Genomic DNA, 23,936 nt, shown 5'->3' with positions numbered 1-23,936 from the left:
TTATTTTTTCAGTACATATTTTGTTCAAAATATTCAATATAGTTTTACAATGTCTCATTTATATTGAAAATGGTTTCAATTACAATAAAAACTAATATTTCAAATCAATTTTCAACATTAAACATTGTTTGTATTTGTTTACTCATATTTGTATTTTCTGTTATATGATTATGTCATCATATTAATTAAATAAAATTTAAGTTTATATGTTTTAAAAAATTAATGAGATAGCAATTGCAACATAAGTTTTTGGAATTTATCCAGTTTTAATTGTTTTTAAATAAACTTAAAACATTTATGTTTAAAAAAGTTTCTGATTAATTTCAACAAATTTTAATAAAATTTCAGATTATTTAAAATAAAATTTTAAACTTTTGCTTATGACTTATTTGAAATAAATGAAATAAATACTTTTGAGCTGTAAAAAAGTATGAGTAAAAAAAAAATATTTACCTAATTTATTTTTTTATTAGTCTATTTTAAAACTAAAGATGTATTATTTTCAAAAAATATTTTTGATTAATTTAAATGAATTCATAACATTTTTTCGTCAATATTCATGTAATAAATTTTTTTAATATATAAATTGTTTTAACAAGCGTGTAATATTAATCATGTTAAAACATTGTTCTTGGTATTTTAGGTAAAAGAAGCAACACGACAAATTGTTTTAAATAGTGCTTTCATAAACATATCTCATGTGACTTTTTTTTTAGACAACATTGGTATATAATTTATTTTAGCTTTGTAATATGTTTTATTTATAGTGTATAACTTAATTTTAAAGAAAAACAAAATTTTATTCTTGACGTGTTTTGTAGTTAGTATGTATTTTAGGAAACTTGAAAAACTATAATTTTTTGAAAAAGATGTTTACAGCATTTATGCTTTATCTAAGAACTCAGTTTTTCTCTACCACCATTTTGACCAATTATTTCAGCAATTAGGACATAATTATAAGCTTGTCAAACATTTTTTTCATTTATTGTGTTATTACATTTATATAAAACATTTTGTGCCAGTATCATCTTTAAAGAACAAATCCTAACTTTATGTTTCTTTATGCCTTTGCATATAAGATTTTAATATCATAGGAATTAGTTATATCAACTTCCTTTAATTATTCAACAAATGAACATCAAAAGTGAAAAAAAGAAACTGTTCCAAAATGTTTTTAGTTTTGTTCCCTCTTGTTATAAAATTACTTTAATATATTGTTTGATTAATCATACAATTAAAAAATTGGAACCAGTTGCTATTTTCCAGCATACAGAAAAACAAGATTTAGTCAAGCACTTAATAAATAGTTTAAAGAGAATTGAAGACAGAAATATTTTTGTAAGACTATGACAGGAATGTTTTCTGGACTAAAAACCATAGAAGAGTTTAATTGAGATATGACTTTAGCAATGCTGGAGTGATTTGAATGTCTAACAATGGCTTAACCTGTTTAATCGGAATGGAAGTGAGAATGGTCATAATATTCAAGATGAATTCTTCTTTGCAGGAAGTCCTTGCTCATTTCCAAAATTTCTCTTCGCTTCCAGGTAGTTTTGAAAAAATCTGAATTCAGCAAGCAGGCATTGGTTGTCATTCTTTCTAAAAATGGTCTGTATAGTTCCACCACATATTTTTAGACTATTGTCCAGCTTTGCAAACTTCGACTCACATCTAAGATTTGTCAGTGGCATGTGCTTAATTTTGCTGTCTGTTCTCTCACTTTCAAGATAGCAGCGAGAAGCTTTCCTCTGCCACAGTTTAAGTCAGCATTGTTTCTAGCTTCTTTCAGTTGTGATAACTTTTTATTTGAAAAACTCCTGTACACCATTCCAGCTTGCATCATGACAATAGAAGAACAGACAAACCATCATGGTTTGTCTGTTCTTCTATTGTCAATTCCAAGTAATTTCATTGTAGAAAAAATAACCATCTCGCCTACTTCGGGATACACTTCTGGACTGAGAATGAACCAATCATTCTGTATATAAACTGATATAGCGTGTGCAAATTTGTTTGAGTTTTTGTCCACAGTCACTTCAAAAGTCTTGGGTTGATTGTCTCCTGGTTACGAACTCTCGCTCTTTCAGCAATGTGTCCAAAGCGATTAGAAACGAAACCTCTGAATATGCTATGTTCATTATTTTGAAGATCCATCCAACCTTTGTATTCTGTGTATAAGGATACGGAGTGACTAGCATGACTTGGCAAGAGTAACTTGGCTATGGCGATTTGTCCAAGAGTGTCTATTGAAGTTGATGGAAATGTTAATGCTTTCTGTCCAGCTGATATATATATATATATATATATATATATATATATATATATATATATATATATATATATATATATATATATATATATTTTTTTTTTTTTTTTTTTTAACACCTTCACTTCCAACAAGGCTCCAAGCAATCACTATTAAAGTTGGAAGTTACTGGATGTCCAGCAGTTTCTGAACTCCTATTCTCTGCTTAGTGTAGTGAAATACCTTATTAATATCCACATTAAAGTCTGCCAATACTGCAGGACACTTCAGCTTGAATTCATAGATTATGGCACCCTCAGATCCTGGGTGAGAAGTATTTTCAATATAGCCTGTGGTCAATGTTCTCCACTCTCTGTCTGGAACACTGATTGTAATGTGGTCTGCCTTGATATTTTACAACTTGTGGCCGGCAGCTTTGGTTGTATTGTTTAAGTCAACAGTAACAACATCACTAGCATCTTTATTGAGAAAATAATAATTTGCGGCCATCGGGAGATTGAGGTAAGATGTGTCTTCATAAAATGGTTGCATAAGCACTGGATTGTGCATCTTATTATATGTTCGTCCAAACATTTACAACTAGTTCTTACCGGAATCTTTGGGAACATTATTTCATGGACTTGTAGGGCTGTTTCTCAAACTTGACCGTGTTTCTGGCATGATTGGAAGCATGGCAACAAAGTCTTGATCTTGGTCTTCCAAGTTGGTACCTTGAACATCATCCGTGTTTAGGGCATCTATATTAGCATCCATATTTGCTGCTTACTGCTTCCTCCATAACTTTTTTCTTTTTTTTATTTGACTGATGGTTTTCCTCATTTCTCTTCACCTGTTTTTTCCATTTACATGAAATTTTTAATGTACAAATTGCTAAGTAAGACTCGTAGCAATTATCATAATAGAATACCTCGCTTTGCTTGTCAAATGCATGTTGAAATCTTAAGCTTTCTGTATCCATTGACTTGTTTTCTTGTAACTTGAATTTTTTTGTTGTTTAACCAAAGTCATGAAAGTTTGGTATTTATATTTTGGCTTATCGTAGCATCTTCTTGGCTATGTTTTGTTGACACAACAGATAGTCAATCATCTATATTCAGTCGTTGGATAGTTCCTGTGCCACAATTTTCTTGCATCATTGTGAGAAAACATTAGAAACAGGTCTCACTGAATGCAGGTGTGTCCCTCCAGTTAAATTTATACCACTTTGCAAATTAGATTTATCAATAAACATCTTCTTGGTAAAACATCTTGGTAAAACGTCTTTTTGATAAACTTCTTCTTGGTACATTACCCCCACAATTTAACGAGTTACAGTATCACTTCTAGTTTTGACTAAACTATCCCTGTTTCTTGGCATGATGGATTAGTGTGCGTTAAGACCTTGAATAAAAAATCAGCACTAAAACAATGGGCTTTTATAGCAAAATGAACATGCTGCTAGTGGTGTAAGTACTTCATTTGGTCATGTAGGTAGGTCATTTATACCAGACTAAACGTGCTCTAGGCCCAAAATTTTGCCAGGTTTGAATTCAGCATTGAATTTCACCTTAGAAACAGTTTGTTGTAGAAAAACTTTTAGATTTGCCCTACCCTAGTTATGAGCTTTTGTGCCACCAGGATCAGTAAAGTCAGAGCTGAGTCATTCAGTGTAATGAGCATTAAAGTCACCAATAACAACAATATTAGTAGAGGGTTAAAGAGAAAGTGCATGGTCAATTTGATAAGAAATTATATCTAAAAGAGAAGGAGAAGGATAAAGAACAAAGAGAAAGATGATATGGAATTTAAATTAGTTGCACAAAAAGCAAGCAAGTCTAATGAATTTTGCTAAAAGTAAGATTCAACTGATGGAAAGTAGCTTAAAAGTCCACAATTATTTGTGAAAGATCTATTGGAACATTTAAGTGACGAGGATGGTTTTTATGTCTAATATTTTTGGTTTCTTTGGACATGGTTTAAGTTTAAAGAGAACTTGACTCATTCATTGTTTGACCATGGCTTCCCAAGCAATTAGCTATACAGTTGTCTCAATCCTGTTGTTTAACCCAAAGTTGTAACTTGGAGCTTCTTATGTGGCCTCAAAAATGCACACCAAAAGCATTTTCGAGGCCACGGAAACCATCTATGTACAATGTTGCACTGTTAATAATCTGATATTTTACAGCTGTTGATGGAATCATCCTCTCTGAGAGCTACCACAGAGTTTAGGAAACCTTACTACCAGCCAGCCTCAAAACCATTAAACTAAGTTTTAGAGCTCTACCCTCCTATCAAGGAGGCACAAGTCAAAGTCTATGAGTAAAGTCAAAAAGATCCAGTATTCATTAACCAAAGCAGGAAATAATGTAACACAGGTGTAAATATACATCAGCCTAATAGATGGAGAATGGGTGCGAGGCTGGTCAACAGAATTATTCTGCTTACCTCAAGTCCATGCCTAGGAGGTCTTTTACAAGACAGTAGCTGGATGCAATTAACATCTGCCCAAGATGAGTATTTTTATCTAGGCACCATCTCTAGCCTTTACTTAACCAAGAGCCCTAAGGCAGGGGAATTTTAAGAGGGGGTTGATTTCTCTTAGCCTTTGCCTAAAAAAAAAAAACCCTACGCGGCAGCAGATCATGTGTTAGGTGCTACTGGTATCATGTTACTGGGTTACATGATACCAGTAGCAGAGTGATTGTGGTCATCCTGAACCTGACCTGGAGTAATTTAAAAAAGTTACTAGAAGTTTTTTTGGAGAAACCTCTAGGAATCTGACAACAAGGATAAATGAGCACCTTATAAATGACAAACAATCTTATCTATTTAAATTTAGTTCATTTATTTAAGCATTTAAATTCATCTTTTAGTTGTAAAAAATCTAACTTATGATTGTTTTAAAATATTTGGTATTTCATGTTAAATGGAAAAATCTCGTTATATTATAAGTTTTTCAATCTAGTTTACTTTATTATAATCTTTAATTTTTTTCTTTTCCTGTTTATCATGTCATAATTGGTTTAATAATTTTGATTGGTTTATAGCAAGTTTATTTATCTGTTACTATTTCTCTGTATTATCCTAAGTTTTTTATTTTATATATCAGAGTTTTAGTTGCAAATTAAATCATATGAAAATTTAGTATGTAACTGCAAAGCATGTCAAGAAAAAAAAATTGATTTTTTTTCAAAAATATTTACCCTTTTTTTGTTTTTAAATGTTTTAAAATTTGAATGTTCATATATTTGTTTATATTTGTTTATATATATTGAATGAAATATATTTGTTTAATTTTTTAGTTTAAAAATTTTTTTGAGTCTTTTTTATTTATTTAGTTATACCCTGCAGTAATATTGAATATGATGTTGACCAAGAAAAAGTTACTCTGCATTATGATCAAGAGTTGCCTTTAGGTTTTGCAAAGCTTAATATTGCATTTGTTGGTGAACTGAATGACAAAATGAAAGGATTTTATCGAAGTAAATATGTGACAACATGTGGCAATGAAAAATATTGTGCAGTCACACATTTCGAAGTATTTAAAAAGTGTTAAATATATATATTTAAATGAATTTTCCTAAAAGAAGCATTTAAAAATTAAATCCCATTTTTTTAAAAACAGTTTGTATGCCAATTTTAAAGAAAATGAGTGATCTTAAAAATGACTCATTATTTTAAGAAACAATTTGTGTGCTATTTTCAGTAATGCTAGTTTAAAATTTTAGAATTATTTAATCCTTTCTGTATTGGGCTTGGCACCCTTATATTAACAGATAACACCCTCGTATTACACCCTTTTGCACTCTTTTATTATTGGATCACATGTGGTTATATCATATTCTTTTTATCAAATATTTTTTTGAATTAACTTATATAAACTTGTATTTTTTGAATTAATTAAAAGATCATTTTATCAAATAATATTTTAATTAAAAGGTTTGATAAGTTGAGGCTAAGTTTAATTTAAAATTAAAATAAAGTTATTTTGCCTAAACCTGATCCTTTTATTAAACCTAAAGATTGATATTATTAATAAGTTATTATAAGTTTGATAATTTACATTTATCAAATTTGAAGACAAGCAACCATGCTAAAAAAGTTTTGCAAGTTAGCAAGATTCAATAATCATTTTTCAGAGGTTCTGTTTTATAATAGGTTAGTAAATCTTTTGGAGTACATGTAATAAAAGGGTTATATCTTTTATGAGATGTCTAATGTGAATAGGATATCTGTTAGATGTGAAATGAAAATAGGATATCAGTAAGATCTGTAGAAACAACTTTATATATAAAACTCATATAAACATAATTTTTATTTCTTTAACTTTTAAATATAATTACTTTTTTATTTTTTAATTTACAAAGTTACTTTTCAACTTATATTTTTAACTTGGTTCTTGCTTCAGAAATTTAGAAAAGAAATTAATTAAATTGATTTTGTTTAAAATTTCTTCAATTGAAAACTTTTGGATTTTATGCTAAATTGAACAAATTTTTTAGAATTGCTATAAAAGGAATAATTTTATTAGTTTATAATTAAGATATTACATTAAAAAAGCAATTTTAAAACAAATATTTTTTAAATAACAAAAGATTAAGAAATAAAAAATGGCCATGAAAATAATATTTGCTTAGAGTCTAAAAGGGTTATTTCTTTTATGAGATGTCTAATGAATAGTGAATAGGATATCTTGGATATTTGCTTAAAGTCTAAAATTTCAATACACAGTACTGGTTTTTATATATAATTAATATATTTATATATATATATATATATATATATATATATATATATATATATATATATATATATATATATATATATATATATTATATTTAACATATATATTAATATAATTTGGCTTTCATGCAGCTAAGTATTTATAAATTGCTTCCATAAAGTTCAGTGTTTACTGTTGCAGTGTCCAACAGTAGTCAGCAAGCATTGATAAATTCCAGTTGCCCTGGTATCATTTCTCCATTGTAGCAAAGTCCTGATGAAACCGCTCACCGTGTTTGTCACTGACAGCACCGAGATTTACGGGGAAGAAGTCCAAGTGCGAGTAAAGGAAATGAACCTTGAGTGACATGTTGAACCTCATTTTCTGGTATGCGCGGATAAGTTTGTCTACGACTTCAACATAGTTTGGCGTTCTGTAATTGTCCAGGAAATTGTCAACAACATCTTTAAACGCTTTCCAGGCATTTTTTTCCTGGCCAACTAACAGCTCTTCAAACCGCTTGTCACTCATAACATGTCTGATCTGGGGACCAACAAAAATGCCTTCTTTGATCTTCACATCACTTATTCTTGGAAACTTCTGTCTTAAATAGCAAAAACCTTCACTGTCCTTGTTCAGTGCTTTCACAAAATTCTTCATGAGTCCAAGTATTATGTGTAGAGGAGGCAAAAATATCTTTGCTGGCTCTAACAACAGTACTTGGTATAGCCAAGCTGCAGTCCCAGTAACAGAGCAAAGACTTTCAGATCTCCACAGATATTCCAGTTGTAACTGCTATACTTGATGTGCTTGAGCAGCAGTTCCATATTCTCATATGTTTCTTTCATGTGTACCGCGTAGCCAACAGGTACTGACGGATAAACGTTGCCATTGTGTAGCAGAACAGCTTTCAGACTTAGCATTGACGAATCAATGAAGAGACGCCACTCTTCTGGATTGTGATCACAACCCAAGGCCGAAAACAATCCTTTAATGTTACAACCGAAACAGAGACTGTCGACTTGAGCAAAAAATTTGGTGATATCATGGTGCCGGCTTCTGAACATAGAAATTTTCGTACCTGGTGACAGCAGACACCATCCCTGCAGCCTGGAACCCAGCAACTCGGCTTTTGCTTTTGACAGACCCAAATCTCTAACCAAATTGTTCAATTCTGACTGTATTATTAGATGTGGATCACCTGATGAGCAAGGTTCAAAATCTGGGTCAATGCCACTGTCAGTAACCTGCACTGGAGTTTCTTCATCTGGTTCATCTAAGGTCCAATCCTCTGGTGGTTTCGGAATTGGGAGACTGTCGTCATGCGGCACAGGTCTTATTGCTGAAGGCAAATTAGGATATTCAATTGACTTCTTGTTTTTGGAAGAGAAACCAGATATATTAGTCAAACAAAAATAACAGTCTATCACACGGTCTTTTTGTCCTCGCCAGATCATGGGAACAGCAAATGGCATACTCTTATGAGTGCCTCTGAGCCAGGCTCTTAGATTGACACCGCAAGCTTTCTTCACAAGAGCAGTTATAGAACATCTCCGAGATGCAAGTGTATATTTGCCACAGATATAGCAGAATGTATCGTGGCTGTTACAACATTGACGAGTCATATCGCCAGACAGCAAAACGGCTATAGCATTAAATTTACTTACTGTTATATTGATACAGACACTGTACTTTACTATAATGATGCACACACACTAGCTGCACAAACTGTTGCTGATGAGTCACTAACTGGAGTTAGATGTTTGGATATAAATCTAATCAAATCCTTAGATAGAATTATAAATTATAAATTAAACATAAATTTTGATGTGATATTTGTGATCAGCACCAAAAATTTCTTTAAGAAACACATAACAGTGTTCAAGAAGCAAGAAAATGTGTTGTGCGGTGTTATTAATAATTAGTTTTATTTATTGATAGTAATTTGTGAACATATTGTTTCAAATCATTTTTTGTAAAACTTTTTCTCAATTATTATTGTTAATAATAATTGGGAAAAAGTTATAAAACTATTATTGTTTTTAGCCCACTGGTGCACGCCATGCATTTCCTTGTTGGGATGAACCAGAAATAAAAGCATCATTCCGAATTTCTATTGTTGCTTCCGAAAAAACTGTGCTATCAAATATGGTAAAAGTTTTTCTCGCTTTAATTTTGAGAAACTTTTAGAAATTATAACTAAATAAATTGAATTACAAACTTTAATTTAGGATCTTTATGAAAAGAAAGTCTACCATAATGACAACTCATTGCATGTGTACTCTTTTAATACAACACCAGTAATGTCAACGTACTTAGTTGCTTTTGTTGTTGGTAATTTTGATTACATTGAAGGATTTGTTGAAGATATTCCAGTCCGAATTTACACCCCTGTTGGAAAATCAGACCAAGGAAGTTTTGCTCTTGAGGTTAAATAAAGTATAAATATAATTAAAATTGAATTTTTCAAAAGTTTTAAGATAACTATTATTTAAAAATTCTTCTTTGACCAATTTTTTTTTTTATTCTACTACTTTATTGGCCAAGCTTTTACATGTTGCTTTTATAATTTCTTTATTTCTATAACTTTGTTGACGCTCAAATCTTTTGTCATTTGTTCAAGATCAAAAGATTTCATTACAATTAGTTCATGACTTTAGATCTTATCTTATGGTCTCTAAACTATGTTTTTCCCACTATCATTTGATTTTTAAAATTTCAGGTTTTGCATGTTAACAATATGGCTACACTTTTTTTTTGTTGAATTTTTAAACAATATCGGGCTACAATGGTTAATGTTATAAAGGTTGCCGTGGGAGAAGATATTTGTCTTTAGAATATGTTAAAGCTAGTTTTTAGAAAAGAAGTTAGAGATAAATCCATTCATTTTAGTATTAAATCCATTATAATATTTTGGTATGATGGTTTGGCGTTTGTTCAGAAATATTTTATGCTAGTCAGTCACAAGCCTTAATTGTACAACATAAACAGCACAGGCTTACACTTAGCGTTACACTTATATACTCATATGTACAAAGAGCTTTTTACAACATTTTGTATGCTTTTTGAAAAAAAATAAAAGTAAAAAAATTTATTAATAAAAGTTTTGAGAGCATGAAGGGACAGATACAGTAAAAGGTTGCATCGTAGTTAAGTCAGGCGAGATTAGTTTTAGTTGATTGAACAAGAAATGATAGCTTATTTGAACAACATGGTATTCGTTGAAAAAGAGAATGCAACCTAAAGACAATGGGACAGAGGTTGAATCTTGGCAGCAAGAGCAGGTCCAAACTAAATTTACAATACATTTTTAGATCTTGTTTAGAAGAGAAAGGGCATCATTAGAAGTATCAGTCAAAGTATGAAAACAGTACTCCATACAGGGGCGAATAAGTTATTATATAGAGGTAGAGAAAATGAGGTACTCAGTGTATTGCTATCATCAATAAAGAAATATCATATTGTGATAATTGTTCACAGTGAATAAAAACTTAGATAACAAGTTTTCAATCAAAACTTTTTAGCTTACCTTATTTTTCAGATCAACAGCTTTCAAACAAAATTGCTAAAAGTTTAATAAAGGGTTTCAGTATGGAAATTTTTGATTAAGTTGTTGCAAATGTAGCCTAAGTTAAAAATAGATCATGCCATATTAGAGTGGTCCATTTTAAACTTTTTAAAATTTAACCAGGGTTTACCAGTGATAACATTTGATCTAAAAACCCTAATCACCAAAAATTTTGAATATATGATGATTTTTAGATCCCCACAAAAAATTGGAAGTTAGAATAACGGTCAAACCTTATGCGATGTTTTTATAGACTAAATATTATTGTTTCTTAATAGGGTTCACACAGTTTAATTATTAATCATTAGGAAATAATTATACAAGATTTGAATAATTTACATCTTAGTAATTTATTTTTATGTCTCCCACAAAAATCTTGTAGAAGTCCTTCTATTTAAACATATCCCACAAAAGTCATGTAGAAGTCCTTTTATTTGTACATGTCCTAAAAAAGCCTTGTAGAAGTCCTACTGCCTTGTAGAAGGCCTCCTAGGCAAAGACTTAAAGGGAAAACAGATTCTATCTGTTGATCAGTCTCACACCCCTTCATTTATTAGACTGGTGCAGATGTATTATTAATACATTGTTTCCAGTTTAGGATGTTGAATGCTGGATCTTCTTGAATCAATGCATGGGTTTGCTTGTGTCTCTGTTTTTATGACTAGGCAACTCATTCTATTATCTTCTAATGAGGGTACAGCTCTAAAACTTAGTTTTATGGTTCTGAGAACGGCTGGTAGTCAGGTTTCCCTAACTTTGTGGTAGGTCTTAGAGGGGCTGATTCCATCCACAGCTAAAAAATATCAGAGTACTAACAGTGTCATGTTGATGGTGTGAACAGGGACACCATCCATTGATGGCAGATGGATGGTGTCCCTGTTCGTAATTTTGGTGTGCATTGTCGAGGCCACATTTGGAGCCCTTGTTACAGCTTAGGGATCATTAATAGTAATGAGAAAATTGCTTGGACTATTAAATAGTGTACTGAGTACGATCTATGCTTTGAATCAAGTTCTTTAAAAAGTTTAAAATGACTAAAATACTAAAAATTATAAAACACAAAAAACCATAAAACACAAAAAACCATCGTCATTACTAAGTCCTCTAAACCTATCATTCACTAATATTTGTGGTCTTCGAAGTAATTTTTCTTCTGTTGAGCCTTATCTCTTGCAAAGTTCACCAGACCTACTTGCTCTTTGTGAGACTAATTTAAGTCTCATCTTGTGACCTTAGTGTTGATGATTATCTTCCTTTAATTCGTAGAGACTCCAATAGTCATATGCTTGGCTCGGACATTTACATTCATAAGAATTCACCCATTTGTCAGGAAATTGGGTTTGAATCCACAGACTATTCTTTTATGTGCTTTCGTTTAGCACTACTTCACTGTATTGCCTTTCTCTAACTTCTATATCACCCTTAGGTGCTTCTGATCACGGTTTGATCTCTCTAAAACTATTATCTCATTCTTGTTCATCATCAGAATCCCCCTATTATCGTACCTTTTACAACTACCTTAAAGCTAACTGGGACTCTTTCCGTGATTTTTTTTGTGATGGCCTTCGGGTAGAAATCTTTCATCTCCCTGCTGACAAATGTACTTCTTACATAACTTTGTAGATTCAGGCTGGTGTGGAATCTTTTATTCCCTCTCGATATTTCCAGGTCAAGCCTCACTATCTCCATAGTTTTCCTCACATTGTGCTGTTGCAATTTTTAATCGAAACCGTTACTTCCATATCTATCAGCAAAACCATTCTCTAGAAAACAGATGTCTGTTTGTTACTGCTAGAAATCATTGTAAAAAGTTTTTATCTAATGCCAAAACCCGCTATTCTCAGGTCATGAAATCTCATATTTCATCACAAAAATTAGGCTCTTGTGACTTCTGGAGAATCTTTAGCAGTATCAATAATAAGGGCAAATCTGTTATTCTACCTCTCTTGTATGGTTCAGATTTTGTCACCTTACCTAAAAACAAAGCTGAGTTTTTCATCAATATCATCTCTTGATTCCACTAGTTGCATTCTACCTGATATAGCCCACAAACAGGTTGATCCATTGCTTGACATTCGTATCACTCCAGCTTCTGTATCAAAAGTGGTTTCCTGGTTAGACTCTTCTACAGCTTGTGGCCCCGACAATATACTTGTTATAGTCTTGTAGAAGTGTTCTCCTAGTCTTCTTCCTATCATAAGCAAGGTTTTTGAATCTTTAATTAACTAACACTTAATCTCTCATCTTGAATCTAATAGCTTACTTTCTGATTATCAATATGGATATCAATCTTCTCATTCTACAGCTGATTTGCTAACAGTAATAACCGATAGGTTTTATCGTGCATTAGATAGAGGTGGAGAGCTTAAGGCTATTGCTCTTAACATTTCTCAATCTTTTGATAAAGTTCAGCATACTGGTCTTCTCCATAAGCTTTCTTCTTATGGTGTATCTGGTAACATCTTTAAGATTATTGAGTCCTTCCTTTCCAATTGTAGTATAAAAGTTGTCCTCGATGGAGAGCACTCTTCTTCATATCCTGTAACCTAAGGGGGTCCTCAAGGTTTATTCCTTGGCCCTATACTCTTTTTAATTTACATTAATGATTCTCCAGATATTCTCACATCTAAGGTTTAATCCTTGGCCCTATGCTCTTTTTAATTTACATTAATGATTCTCCAGATATTCTCACATCTAAGGTGGCATTGTTTGCTGATTGATGATACTACCATTTATTCTTGTCATGATAAGAAGCCAACACTCTCTGATTGCTTGGGGTGGGGGGGGGGGCATTTGAGCTTGAAAAGGATCTCACTTCTGCTACAGCATGGGGCTCACAGTGGCTAATGAACTCTAATTCAGATAAAACCCAATTTTTTCAGCCAATCATTATCGCAATAATTTAGATTTTTCTATATTTATGAATGGTGGTGTATTCGATGAGTCATCTACCCTTCATCTTCTAGGATTAACTTTTACTTCAGATCTTTCTTTGAATTTGTATATGAAATCCATTGCAAAATTAGCATCTGCTAAGGTTGCATCTCTTTATCGTGCTAGTCACTTTCATACTTTGGTTTCTATCCTTTATCTCTATATATCTTAAACCCGTCTTTGCATGGAATACTGTTGCCATATCCGGGGTGGATCTTCTAATGATGCCCTTTCTCTTTTAGACAAGGTGCAAAAACGCATTGTAAACATTGTTGGACCTGCTCTTGCAGCCAACCTCCAACCATTATCATATCATTTTAATGTTGCTTCTCTTTCTCTTTTCTACAAATACTATAATGGGCACTGCTCTAAAGAGCTAGTATCTCTTGTGCCAATTACTAAAATTCATTCTTGTGTTACTTATCATTCAATCTCATCATTTTTCTGTGACTGTTCTTAAGTGCTCCAAAAACTCTTATTTGTCCAGTTTTTTTTCCTCGAACATCAGTTCTTTTGAATTTGCTTCCTTCATCTTGCTTTCCTTATTTATAATATTTGCAATATTTTAAGTCATCTCCCAATTCTTATTTTGCTCTACAAACTTCATCTTTTCTCTTCCAGTTACTTCCTACTATAATAGTGGTTGCTTGCAGCCTTGTTGGAAGCGAAGATGTTGAATAAAAAAAAAAAGAAAGATTTATTTAAATATTGATAAATATACAATTGATCATAATTTTTTTTTTTCAAACATCTTCGCTTCCAACAAGGCTGCAAGCAGCCACTAATTAAAGTTGGAAGTTATTGAAAAAGAAAAGATAAAGATTGTAGAGCAAGATAACGACTGACGGATGACTTTAATTAAAGTTCACCAGCCACTGTGAGCCCCATGCTGTAGCAGAAGTGAGATCCTTTTCAAGCTCAAATGCCCCCTCCAAGCAATCAGAGGGTGTTGGTTTCTTATCACGACAAGAATAAATGGTATGCGACTGTAAAAAGTTTAAATCAATTTCTTGTAGTTTTAGTTTAATGCGATCAATCAAAACTTGCTCTGTTGAAGCTTGCCAATCTCCCTTGTAAACCTTCTGTGCCAAATGTCTCCAAAAATTTGGTCGTGCTTGAGGCACATTTGGGGGATTGGATTCTTTATCAACGTAATAGACATATTGGTCCATCCAATTTAGAGAATCTTTAATATAATGAGAACTTGCTAAATCTGGCCAAAATAAATAGTTAAAGTCTCCATGATACTTGTGAATGGAGCAAGTCGTTTTTCTAAACATTCACTACAGCCTTGGAAGTGCGAAACAATGGCTCGGACATACCACGGTCAGATATGGCTATCCACATTAATAATTTTTTTGGAAATTTCTCTTTTCCTATTAAACGAACACTTTCTGGGCATGTCTTTTTGTTGTTTGTGTAGTATCCAGAATTTTCAGGCATGTTGTCCCCTGCAAAACAAAAGTATTTTTCGTCATTGATGACTAGAAGCGATTTTGTGTTATAGAGTTGGTTAACTAGTTTCCTGCTTCTTTTCTTTGCCTTTATTTGTTGTTCTATAGTGTATTTTGGAGTCTTTTCACGTTTTCTATATTTAATATTCATTTTTTTTAACTGACGACCAATTGTCGATAGATTTACATTGAATTTAATACCTATTTTTCTCTGACTGACCCCTTTTTGATTGTTGACAAGTCTCGTTAATTCGGCTTTCTTTTCTTTAGTCCAGGATGTCGGACAACCAGGGTACTTTCTATCAGAAAACGATTGAACAGTTTCAAGTCTTTTTAGGTTATCATATATTGTACTTTGAGCAAATCCTTCTTTTTCAAAATGATTTACGATTATTATTTTTTTTTTAAATTAGGTTTATTTACAAAAAACATTTTTAGTCGCTTTCGAAAAGATTCTCGTTCAGCTGCATTTAACCTCATTTTACCACAAAAACTGATTATTATGCTCAAATAATAATCAGTTTTTGTGATAAAATCAAAGATAAACACCCAAAACTAATTAATATGCTCAAATAATGAAACTAGGATTTGTCCGATAACTTCCGCATCACCCGTTAAAAATTAAATATTCAAAAAAAAAAAAGTAAACAAATCACCCTGAAGACTTGAATCATCTTTTGCCTCATTATTGGATATGTCTGAATCATCGTAAACAGATACATCTGAACTAATAACGTAATGATAAAAATTGATAACAATATTATTGTAATCAATAATTAATATTATTATTATTATATTATAATAATACTACTACAATAATATGATTATTATAATATTATTATAATTATTTTTATTGATTATTAACCTATTAATAATAATAAATAATAAATTACTACTATTTATTTTATTTATATCAATCAATTAATCAATATATTCTGAATTACATGATTTTGCAATTCAAGGATGTTTACAAATAGTATAATTACTAATGATTTGTAAACACCTAATAATAATGAATAATAACATAAGAATAAAATAATAATAACATTAAAAATCATAACGTTAACAATAATAATAACATTAATAATAACTATCATAATAAAAATGGTATTAATAACAATAAAAATAATGTTACTAAAATGTCGTTTTTTTGTTTGTTGAAAGTTTATTTTAATTGATTTCTTTAAGTTATAATCTCCTTCAAAGCTTTTTTTCTTTCACAACTTGAGCTAGTTTCTCCCTCTCTACTGGATCAAAAAATTTGTCTTTGACGTCTCCAATATGTCCATCAAAAAAAAAGCTCTCCAAGTATTTGATTGGCCATTTCTTTACTTAAAGTACTTGTTGAAATAAATTCTGTAAAACTCTAAGTTTTATATTCTTGTTAAGGTTATGAAATTCTTCTTTGAACCTTTCAAACAGCTGAATTTTAGGAGTACCAAGCATTTAAGAGGTGGCCCTGCATACACAGCAAATTGCTCTTTCTTTTTTCCAGTAGCTTACTTGAAAGTTTTTCCATCCTAATTAATTTACAATCAGATGGAATCCTTTTTCAATTAGTTTAACTTCTATAATTCTGATCTTTCTCGATGAACTGATGTTTTAGTGCATTTAAAGCTGCTTCACCTAAAGCTAAAATCTTTCTTAATAAGTAGCTTTTGTCTATTATTGAATCCATCAGCAACTGATTTGTCTATTATTAGATCCATCAGCAACTATTATTGGATCCATCAGCAACTGTGTATGTTTTTTTTAACAATTCTCTTTTTGAAATTTTCAGCATTATTGCAGATTTGCAGTGATAGTTTTTTTCTTTCTCTTAAAAGTTTGGAAAATTCAGCACTCTTGTTGACTTCATCATCATCAGTAATGTTTGAGCAAAGTTCAAGGTTTTTGAGTTGCTGTTTCTCAGTATCAAACAATTACTTTTTTTTTTCTTTTGTGATGCTGTAGTTTAATGTAACCTTGTTGGTCTTTTTGAGCAAGGATTTTATCTACTCCAGACATTTAGATGATATGCAATCAGTCTTTTTTATTTTCTAGGATCCTTTTCTCTATCAAAAAGATATTTTTGCAATACAGCTTTCAATGGTAGCTTTCCTCCTTTAAAGTTTTCTAAGGAAAAACCAATAATCTAATGATTTAAATGAGAGAAATGTTTTTTTTTAGCGGCAATATTTTTGTTTATAGCAATAGCTGGAATATGTATCGGATTTAATAAATATTTTTTTCTGAATCGAGAACGGTCTCTGCCGCTTCAATAGATAGATTATTTCCCAGACTAGAAGTCTTCCAACCTATTTTGGTATGGGAGTATTTTCCATTGTTAAACACAAGACTGAAGCTTGTAATACAAACACTATAAGTTTAGATATAAACTTTGTAACATTAAAAGGAATAAGGCTCATTAAAAACTTTATAAATTAAACTGTAGCAAATTATGCTTAATAATATTGTGGCATGTTTTTAAGAACTATTTTGGCCTCAAGAGAATTAAGTTTTTAAAACTTTATGACTTCCTGAAATGCAATTTAACAAAATTAAATTCAATGGCGCAAAAGTATTGAGATTAGAATGTTTGAAAGTATTGGAATGAGAGCAATTAAACTGATTTGTTATGCAACATCTGTGGTGTTGCATACAAATCTCTTGTGGGACAAGTAGTTATAAATTAATAAAGTTTTGTAAATTTATTTTTTAATGATTAACAATTAAATTGTGTAATCCCTACTAAGAAACAGTTACAGTGGGTTAAAACATTGCGGAACATTTGCACAATCTGTTACTCGAACTTCCAATGTATTTTGGGGATCTAAAAATTGTCCTAAGATCTGGATTTTTGGAATTTAAGGTTTTTAAATCAAATCTTATCACCGGTAAAAAATCCAGTTAAAATTAAAATTTTTTTTTTTAAAAGGGACCACTCTAATACGGTGTGATCCATTTTTAACTTAAGCTACACTTGCAACAAGTTTATCAAAAATTCTCTTACTAAAACCCTTTATTAAACTTTCAACAATTTTGTTTGAAAGCTGTTGATCTGAAAAATGAAAAAATTCTGACTATATAACAATTGTAAGAAAGCAACAATTGTAAGAAAGCAACAATTGTAAGAAAGCAAAAATTATTAAATTTGTTAAAACAATATCAGTAGTATTAATGGTGAAGTGTTTTTATGTCTTAAGTTATGAAACAAAAGATCGAAATTCCATTCATTGTATAAAAATAATTGGTTGCTTTTATACTTAGAGATTTTCCATTAAAACTTATAAAAGCTGTTGAATAGAAAGCAGTTTTTTTCGAAGTGTATGATCAAATTTTAAATTCTTTGTTTTGTAAATAATAACAACATTTTAAAAAAGTTTCAACACTTTTAAATAGATTTGCAAAGTTCAAACTTATGCAAAATCACAGTTAAAATGTGCTTAAATAAAGCATCATTAAGGTGAGTTTCCACTCACCTGTTTTTCTATGGGAATGGGATAGGGAAAGAAAAATAATCATGTGAGCATGGGTAGTTTTCCTTCGGACAAATTAATACTTATTCTATGCATGCCCATGTGATTATTTTTCCCTTCCCTTTTCTGTTTCCATGAAAAAACGGATGAGTTGAAACTCTCCTTTATTCAAAACTTAAAATGGAAAAGCATGAGACTTGATATTATTGCACATATAATAAAAAATTTCAGTTTTATGATGAAACTTATGTATGTAAGTTCGTACATACATGCATGCATACATGTATACATGCATACATACATACATACATACATACATACATACATACATACATACATAAGTTCTGTTTTTCAAAAATTTTGTATATATGGATGTATGCATGTTGGATGTATGAATATATATTTCTACATATTTCACACAGATCTTTCATCTTTCTCACTATAACCAGACTTAGCCAGGAAGGCGTGCGATTTCACGTCATAATATGACCACACAAATACTATTTTATTTTGAAAATTTGACAGCTGTTAATATGTTTTAAAATTTGTATACGTTTTAAAAATGCGCTGAAAAAATTATCTTAACTTATATAAAGAATATAGGTATAAAGGTAAAAAGAAACTTAAAAAAGGTAAAATTATCTTAACTTATATAAAGAATATAGGTAAAAAGGTATAAAGGAAACTTAAAAAAAAACTTATCTTTAAAGAAGCAAATAAATCTTCGTAAAAAAACAAAACAAAAAAAAAACAAAAAAAAAAATAACTTTACTAAAACTAAAATAAAAGCTAAAAAACTTAACTAAAATAATAAACTATAAGATTATCTAAACTACATTTGGAATAAATAACTTTGAATAGTTTGTCTTTACTAATTTTTTTATTATATAATATTATGGAAAATCCTTTTTAAATAAAGTAACAAACTACATCTAACGATTGTTTAATAAATGCGCACATTTAAAAGTTGAAAAAAAGGTTCTTAACAATTCTTCGCAGTAATGTAAACAAAAGAAAAAATAATCACATCGTTTATTTAAAAAGTTGATATAGTTTTTATTTTATTTAAGGACATTTATAAATATATATTGAAAAAAATATATATTTATTAAAATTTTTATAAAAAATCATTAGAAGTGATTTGTTACTTTGTTTAAATGCTTTTCAATAATATAAAAACATAAGTAAAGATCAAAGTTGTTTAATTCAAACAGTTTTCTGTCTTTTTTTTTCTTCTCAACAAAAACTTGGTGAATAATTTTTATATAAGGTTATTAAAAAAACCTTTGCTATTTAAGTGATCGCTTATAAAATTTAAATTTTTTTTTTTTTATAAAAAAGACTTATTTATTAACTTTATTACTCATGGAAATTTTGTTAATGTTCTCATGGTAAGATGTTGTGAATTAAAAGTTCATTTATTTTTAAAAACTATCTGTTAAATTTTCTACACTAATTTTCTTTTTACCTACCAAATTTCATTGAAAAATAAAGTGTTGCAGATAGCCTACAAAGTGTCGTACTTTTGGTACTTAAATTCTGTTTTCCTGAATTTCCTTAACTGGATATTGGGTTAGAGGGGTTAGAGAGAGGGGGAGGGGGTTGAGGGGAAGGAGGCTAATAATTGTTAAGGCAATTATATTTTATTTACATTTTTAGCATTTGGATCCAAACATTTTGTTTATTTGATCTTTATTTACAAATTTATTGTTAAGTATAAGATTTACAATTCACATACAAATATGGCCTCTGAGGACAACATTACGGTGGATAGTTTTTAGTGTGACAAATGCTATTTGAAATAAAGATTTGAAGTATATTACCCAGTCAAGAATTTTGTATCATATGGTATTATACTATGTACCATAATATTGTACATATTACCATGATATTTGAGTAATTTCACATTATTTAATATTGAAGCAAATTTCAACTTTACATATAAAGTAAATACTTTTAGTCTTTTCTCAAAGTCTCTAGAAGTTATTCTAAATATTACTACTATTTTTTTATTTACTTTTATAAATTCTTATTTTTATTAACACTACCATTACCAACCGGTCTTGTCAAACAGTCACCCAGCCAACAGCTCAAGCTTTATTTACTTCACTAACCACTTAACCACAACCCAACACCTAACTTTAAGATAGACTTGTAATATTGGCTAATGATGTAAAGTAAAATAATAACAACTTGTTGTATATAAATATTACCAATTTCATAAAATATACATTTTTAATGAAAAAAAAGTGCATTTTTGTGACATGTTGGTGGTGGATTAGCACCCCCTCTGGATCCCTCAACCTAGAAGCCTTGACCTAGAAGCTAATTTAAAATTATAATCCATTTGTATATCTATCTTTTGATACCAAGCTATAGATATTTGAATAAGAATTGGCAAAGTTATAACAATGTGAAAAAAAATTTTTTTTTTGACCAACAGTTTTATGAAGAAATCCATATATCGAATATTTGCTACTAAAACATGTCGTAGAATTTTATTGAATTGTCTGATGTTCATAATTTTTTCACCTTTGAAATACTACTGTATTTGAGGGCTTTCTAATGATGTATAACATTGTAGTATTTGATAAATTTCAAAAAATCAGTCCTCGTACGTATTAGTAAAGATAAACATGTCGAAGTATTTATTTTCAGCGTAATTAAAAAACAATTTTTTCAGTGCATTTGTTAAAAACGGTGGTAAAATCATCAAAACAAAATATTATTTGCGTGGTTATATAAAGTCTTGAAATTGCACGCCTTCCTGGCCAAGCCTGTATAATATAAATATATCTATAAAGTATCTTATATTTTATCTTGAATATCTTTTACATAACATAAATTTATCTTTAATTTTTTTGGCATTAAAAAGTTTTATTGCCTTAAAGCTATATTTACTCAATAAATTGACAATATTTGTCATTTCTTTTGGACTATTTATTTTGCTAAAATTGTTTTAGGTTTCAAAACAATGTTTTTTTTAACCAATCATAAATTTGTGGTATTTCTTTTTACTTGGATTGTTAAAAAAATGTTCATTGACTGGTAGATGGTTCTTTATTACTTTTTATTCACCTAACTTTATTTCATATTTATTTTTTCTGGGTCACAGCTTCCAACAATTAATCTTTGTTTATCAAACCTGGCCGCATTGGTTGTCCCAGTTAATTACTCAAATTAGCAAGGGTTACACTTACCAAGACTAAAATGATGCAGTGTTAGACTAGTGGTAGAACACTCAACAGAGCAACTGATGGATCTCATCATGGACATTTGTTTGGCGTCCAATTATATATGTTGAACACCAAAATGATAGTCATAATACTTTTTAAAATAAAACCAACAAACTTTTTAATCCTTATTTTGTAAATCATTAAAATGTTGATAACGATTTGGATATTTCATTTACATTTTAGAACATGAATGAACATTGAAGAATAAACATGTTTAAAGCAACTTATTAGCAAAAAAATGTTTTACTTTGTTTCTGAACATTTCTCTCTTTACACAGGATACGCACAATAAGACCTTTTCACTTTACTTTTAGATAACAATGTTAATTTACCTGAATCTTCTTGTGAATCATTGTGAATCATTTTTCACAACAAAAAACTGGAGAGTGTTAAAAAATCTTTATAAACAAGTTAGTTTTAAAAAATACATTTATGCAGTTTATCAAGCTAAAGAAGGCCTCTGATGATCCAGATAGGATCCATTCGATGATCCAGATAGGATCCATCTGATGATCCAGATAGGATCCATCTGATGATCCAGATGGGATCCATCTGATGATCCAGATGGGATCCATCTGATGATCCAGATGGGATCCATCTGATGATCCAGATGGGATCCATCTGATGATCCAGATGGGATCCATCTGATGATCCAGATGGGATCCATCTGATGATCCAGATGGGATCCATCTGATGATCCAGATGGGATCCATCTGATGATCCAGATGGGATCCATCTGATGATCCAGATGGGATCCATCTGATGATCCAGATGGGATCCATCTGATGATCCATTATTATAAAGTTTTAGTATCAAAATAAACATTGTTGTGAACAGTTTGGACAGAATTTAAATATTAAAAATAAATATATATAGCATTAAATATAAATCAGGGGAGGTGCTCACTGTAGTCTTTGTGATCTAAGGAACAATATGAGGGTATATGTACATTTGACACATAATGAGGGTATATGTACAGTTGAACAGGAATTCATTATAAATTGAAACCATACAGATGATATTTTTAGAATTCTCATAAAGATGGTTCTTTAACTAGAAAGTCAAATAATAATGATCAGCATCATGGTAAAACAAGTTTAATCGCTGATTAGGGTCTTTACAAGTACCATACATTCCTCTGTGGATTTAACCCTTTTATGAAAGTGTTAATTCATCTAATTGCAAGAGTTCATTTATGGATAGAGTTTAAAACAGCATCTAATTCCCAGTTTCATGAAGTAGAGCAAAGGAATATACAGGAATTAGAATTAGGGAGAATTACTACAGTTATTAGAGGCAGGAAAATAAAAAGAGTCGAAGGGGCATTGTGGGAAATCCTGGGGTTAATAAAAGAAAATGAGCAAGAATGTAGGTAGGTATTGAAGTCATAATTAAAAATTACTCAATCATGCAAGTGCTGAGAAACAGACTTTAAAACAATAATGGTGATGTTGATGATAAAGATGATTATGATAATGATGATGGTAGTGAAAATCATGACGGTTTATCACATTTTACTACCCCAGCTACAAACCTGACTCTAATCAAAATCAGTTCCCTGTTGGTTACTACTAACTTGTAGTTATTTTATGGTTTTACTTTTAATGATTATTGTTTACTTATTTTTAATGATTATTGTTAGAATGTGTTGTAGTTATAATAAAAAAAAATTTAAAAGTTTTTTTCTAATTAAATTGAATGTTGATAAACTATAATATCTGTCGGAATTCGTTTTAATTAATGTTTTACTGGTTTTATTAAAGTGGTTAAGAAGGAGTTAGTGTTTAAAAAGCTTTTAAAGGGCCACGACAAGTTGTGTTTATTTTAAAGAGAATGGTAAAAAATAATGTTTGGGAGGTATTTTTTTAAGTAAAACAAAATAATAAATGTATGCCAACAAAAACAAACTTTGTTGTTTTACTCAAAGCTTGCCGTCTCCACAGTAGCAATTCTCTCGGAGTCTTTAAAATATACGCCGCAATCTGCAGACTTTATAACTTATTTAAGCGCATTTAATTGCAAAGAGTTTTAGTAAATGGCGTCATTGTAGAATTTTTTTTTTTGAATCAATGTTATTTGTTGTTGTTTTATTTGTTTTTTAAAATAGCGTTTATTATCAATCATATGACTTTCCTATAAATTTTATAGTAAGCTAAACATAAGAATATTTTTTTATAAAGCGCGAGAACCAAATAAAATTAAGATTTTTATATTTTATAATTAACGTCATTGTAGAATTTTTTTTTGAATCAATATTATTTGTTATTGTTTTATTTGTTTTTTAAAATAGAGTTTATTATCAATCATATGACTTTCCT

The 23,936-nt window shown here is 30.2% G+C and overlaps 1 protein-coding gene across 1 annotated transcript in view; it reads left to right on the top strand.

Annotated features, from left to right (window-relative positions):
• The window catches only part of LOC100205272 (puromycin-sensitive aminopeptidase), an 89,084-nt gene that overhangs the window by 13,112 nt on the left and 52,036 nt on the right, over positions 1-23,936 (top strand). The window contains exons 2-5 of the mRNA XM_065799902.1: positions 644-725; positions 5,584-5,783; positions 9,015-9,119; positions 9,200-9,397. Coding sequence (XP_065655974.1) covers positions 644-725; positions 5,584-5,783; positions 9,015-9,119; positions 9,200-9,397 — 585 coding nt within the window. The remainder of the gene's footprint in view (positions 1-643; positions 726-5,583; positions 5,784-9,014; positions 9,120-9,199; positions 9,398-23,936) is intronic.

This window comes from Hydra vulgaris, chromosome 06, assembly GCF_038396675.1.
Source record: "Hydra vulgaris chromosome 06, alternate assembly HydraT2T_AEP".
NCBI lineage: Eukaryota > Metazoa > Cnidaria > Hydrozoa > Anthoathecata > Hydridae > Hydra > Hydra vulgaris.
The sequence above is the reverse complement of the archived record's forward strand: the minus strand, read 5'-3'. Positions and strand labels throughout refer to the sequence as shown.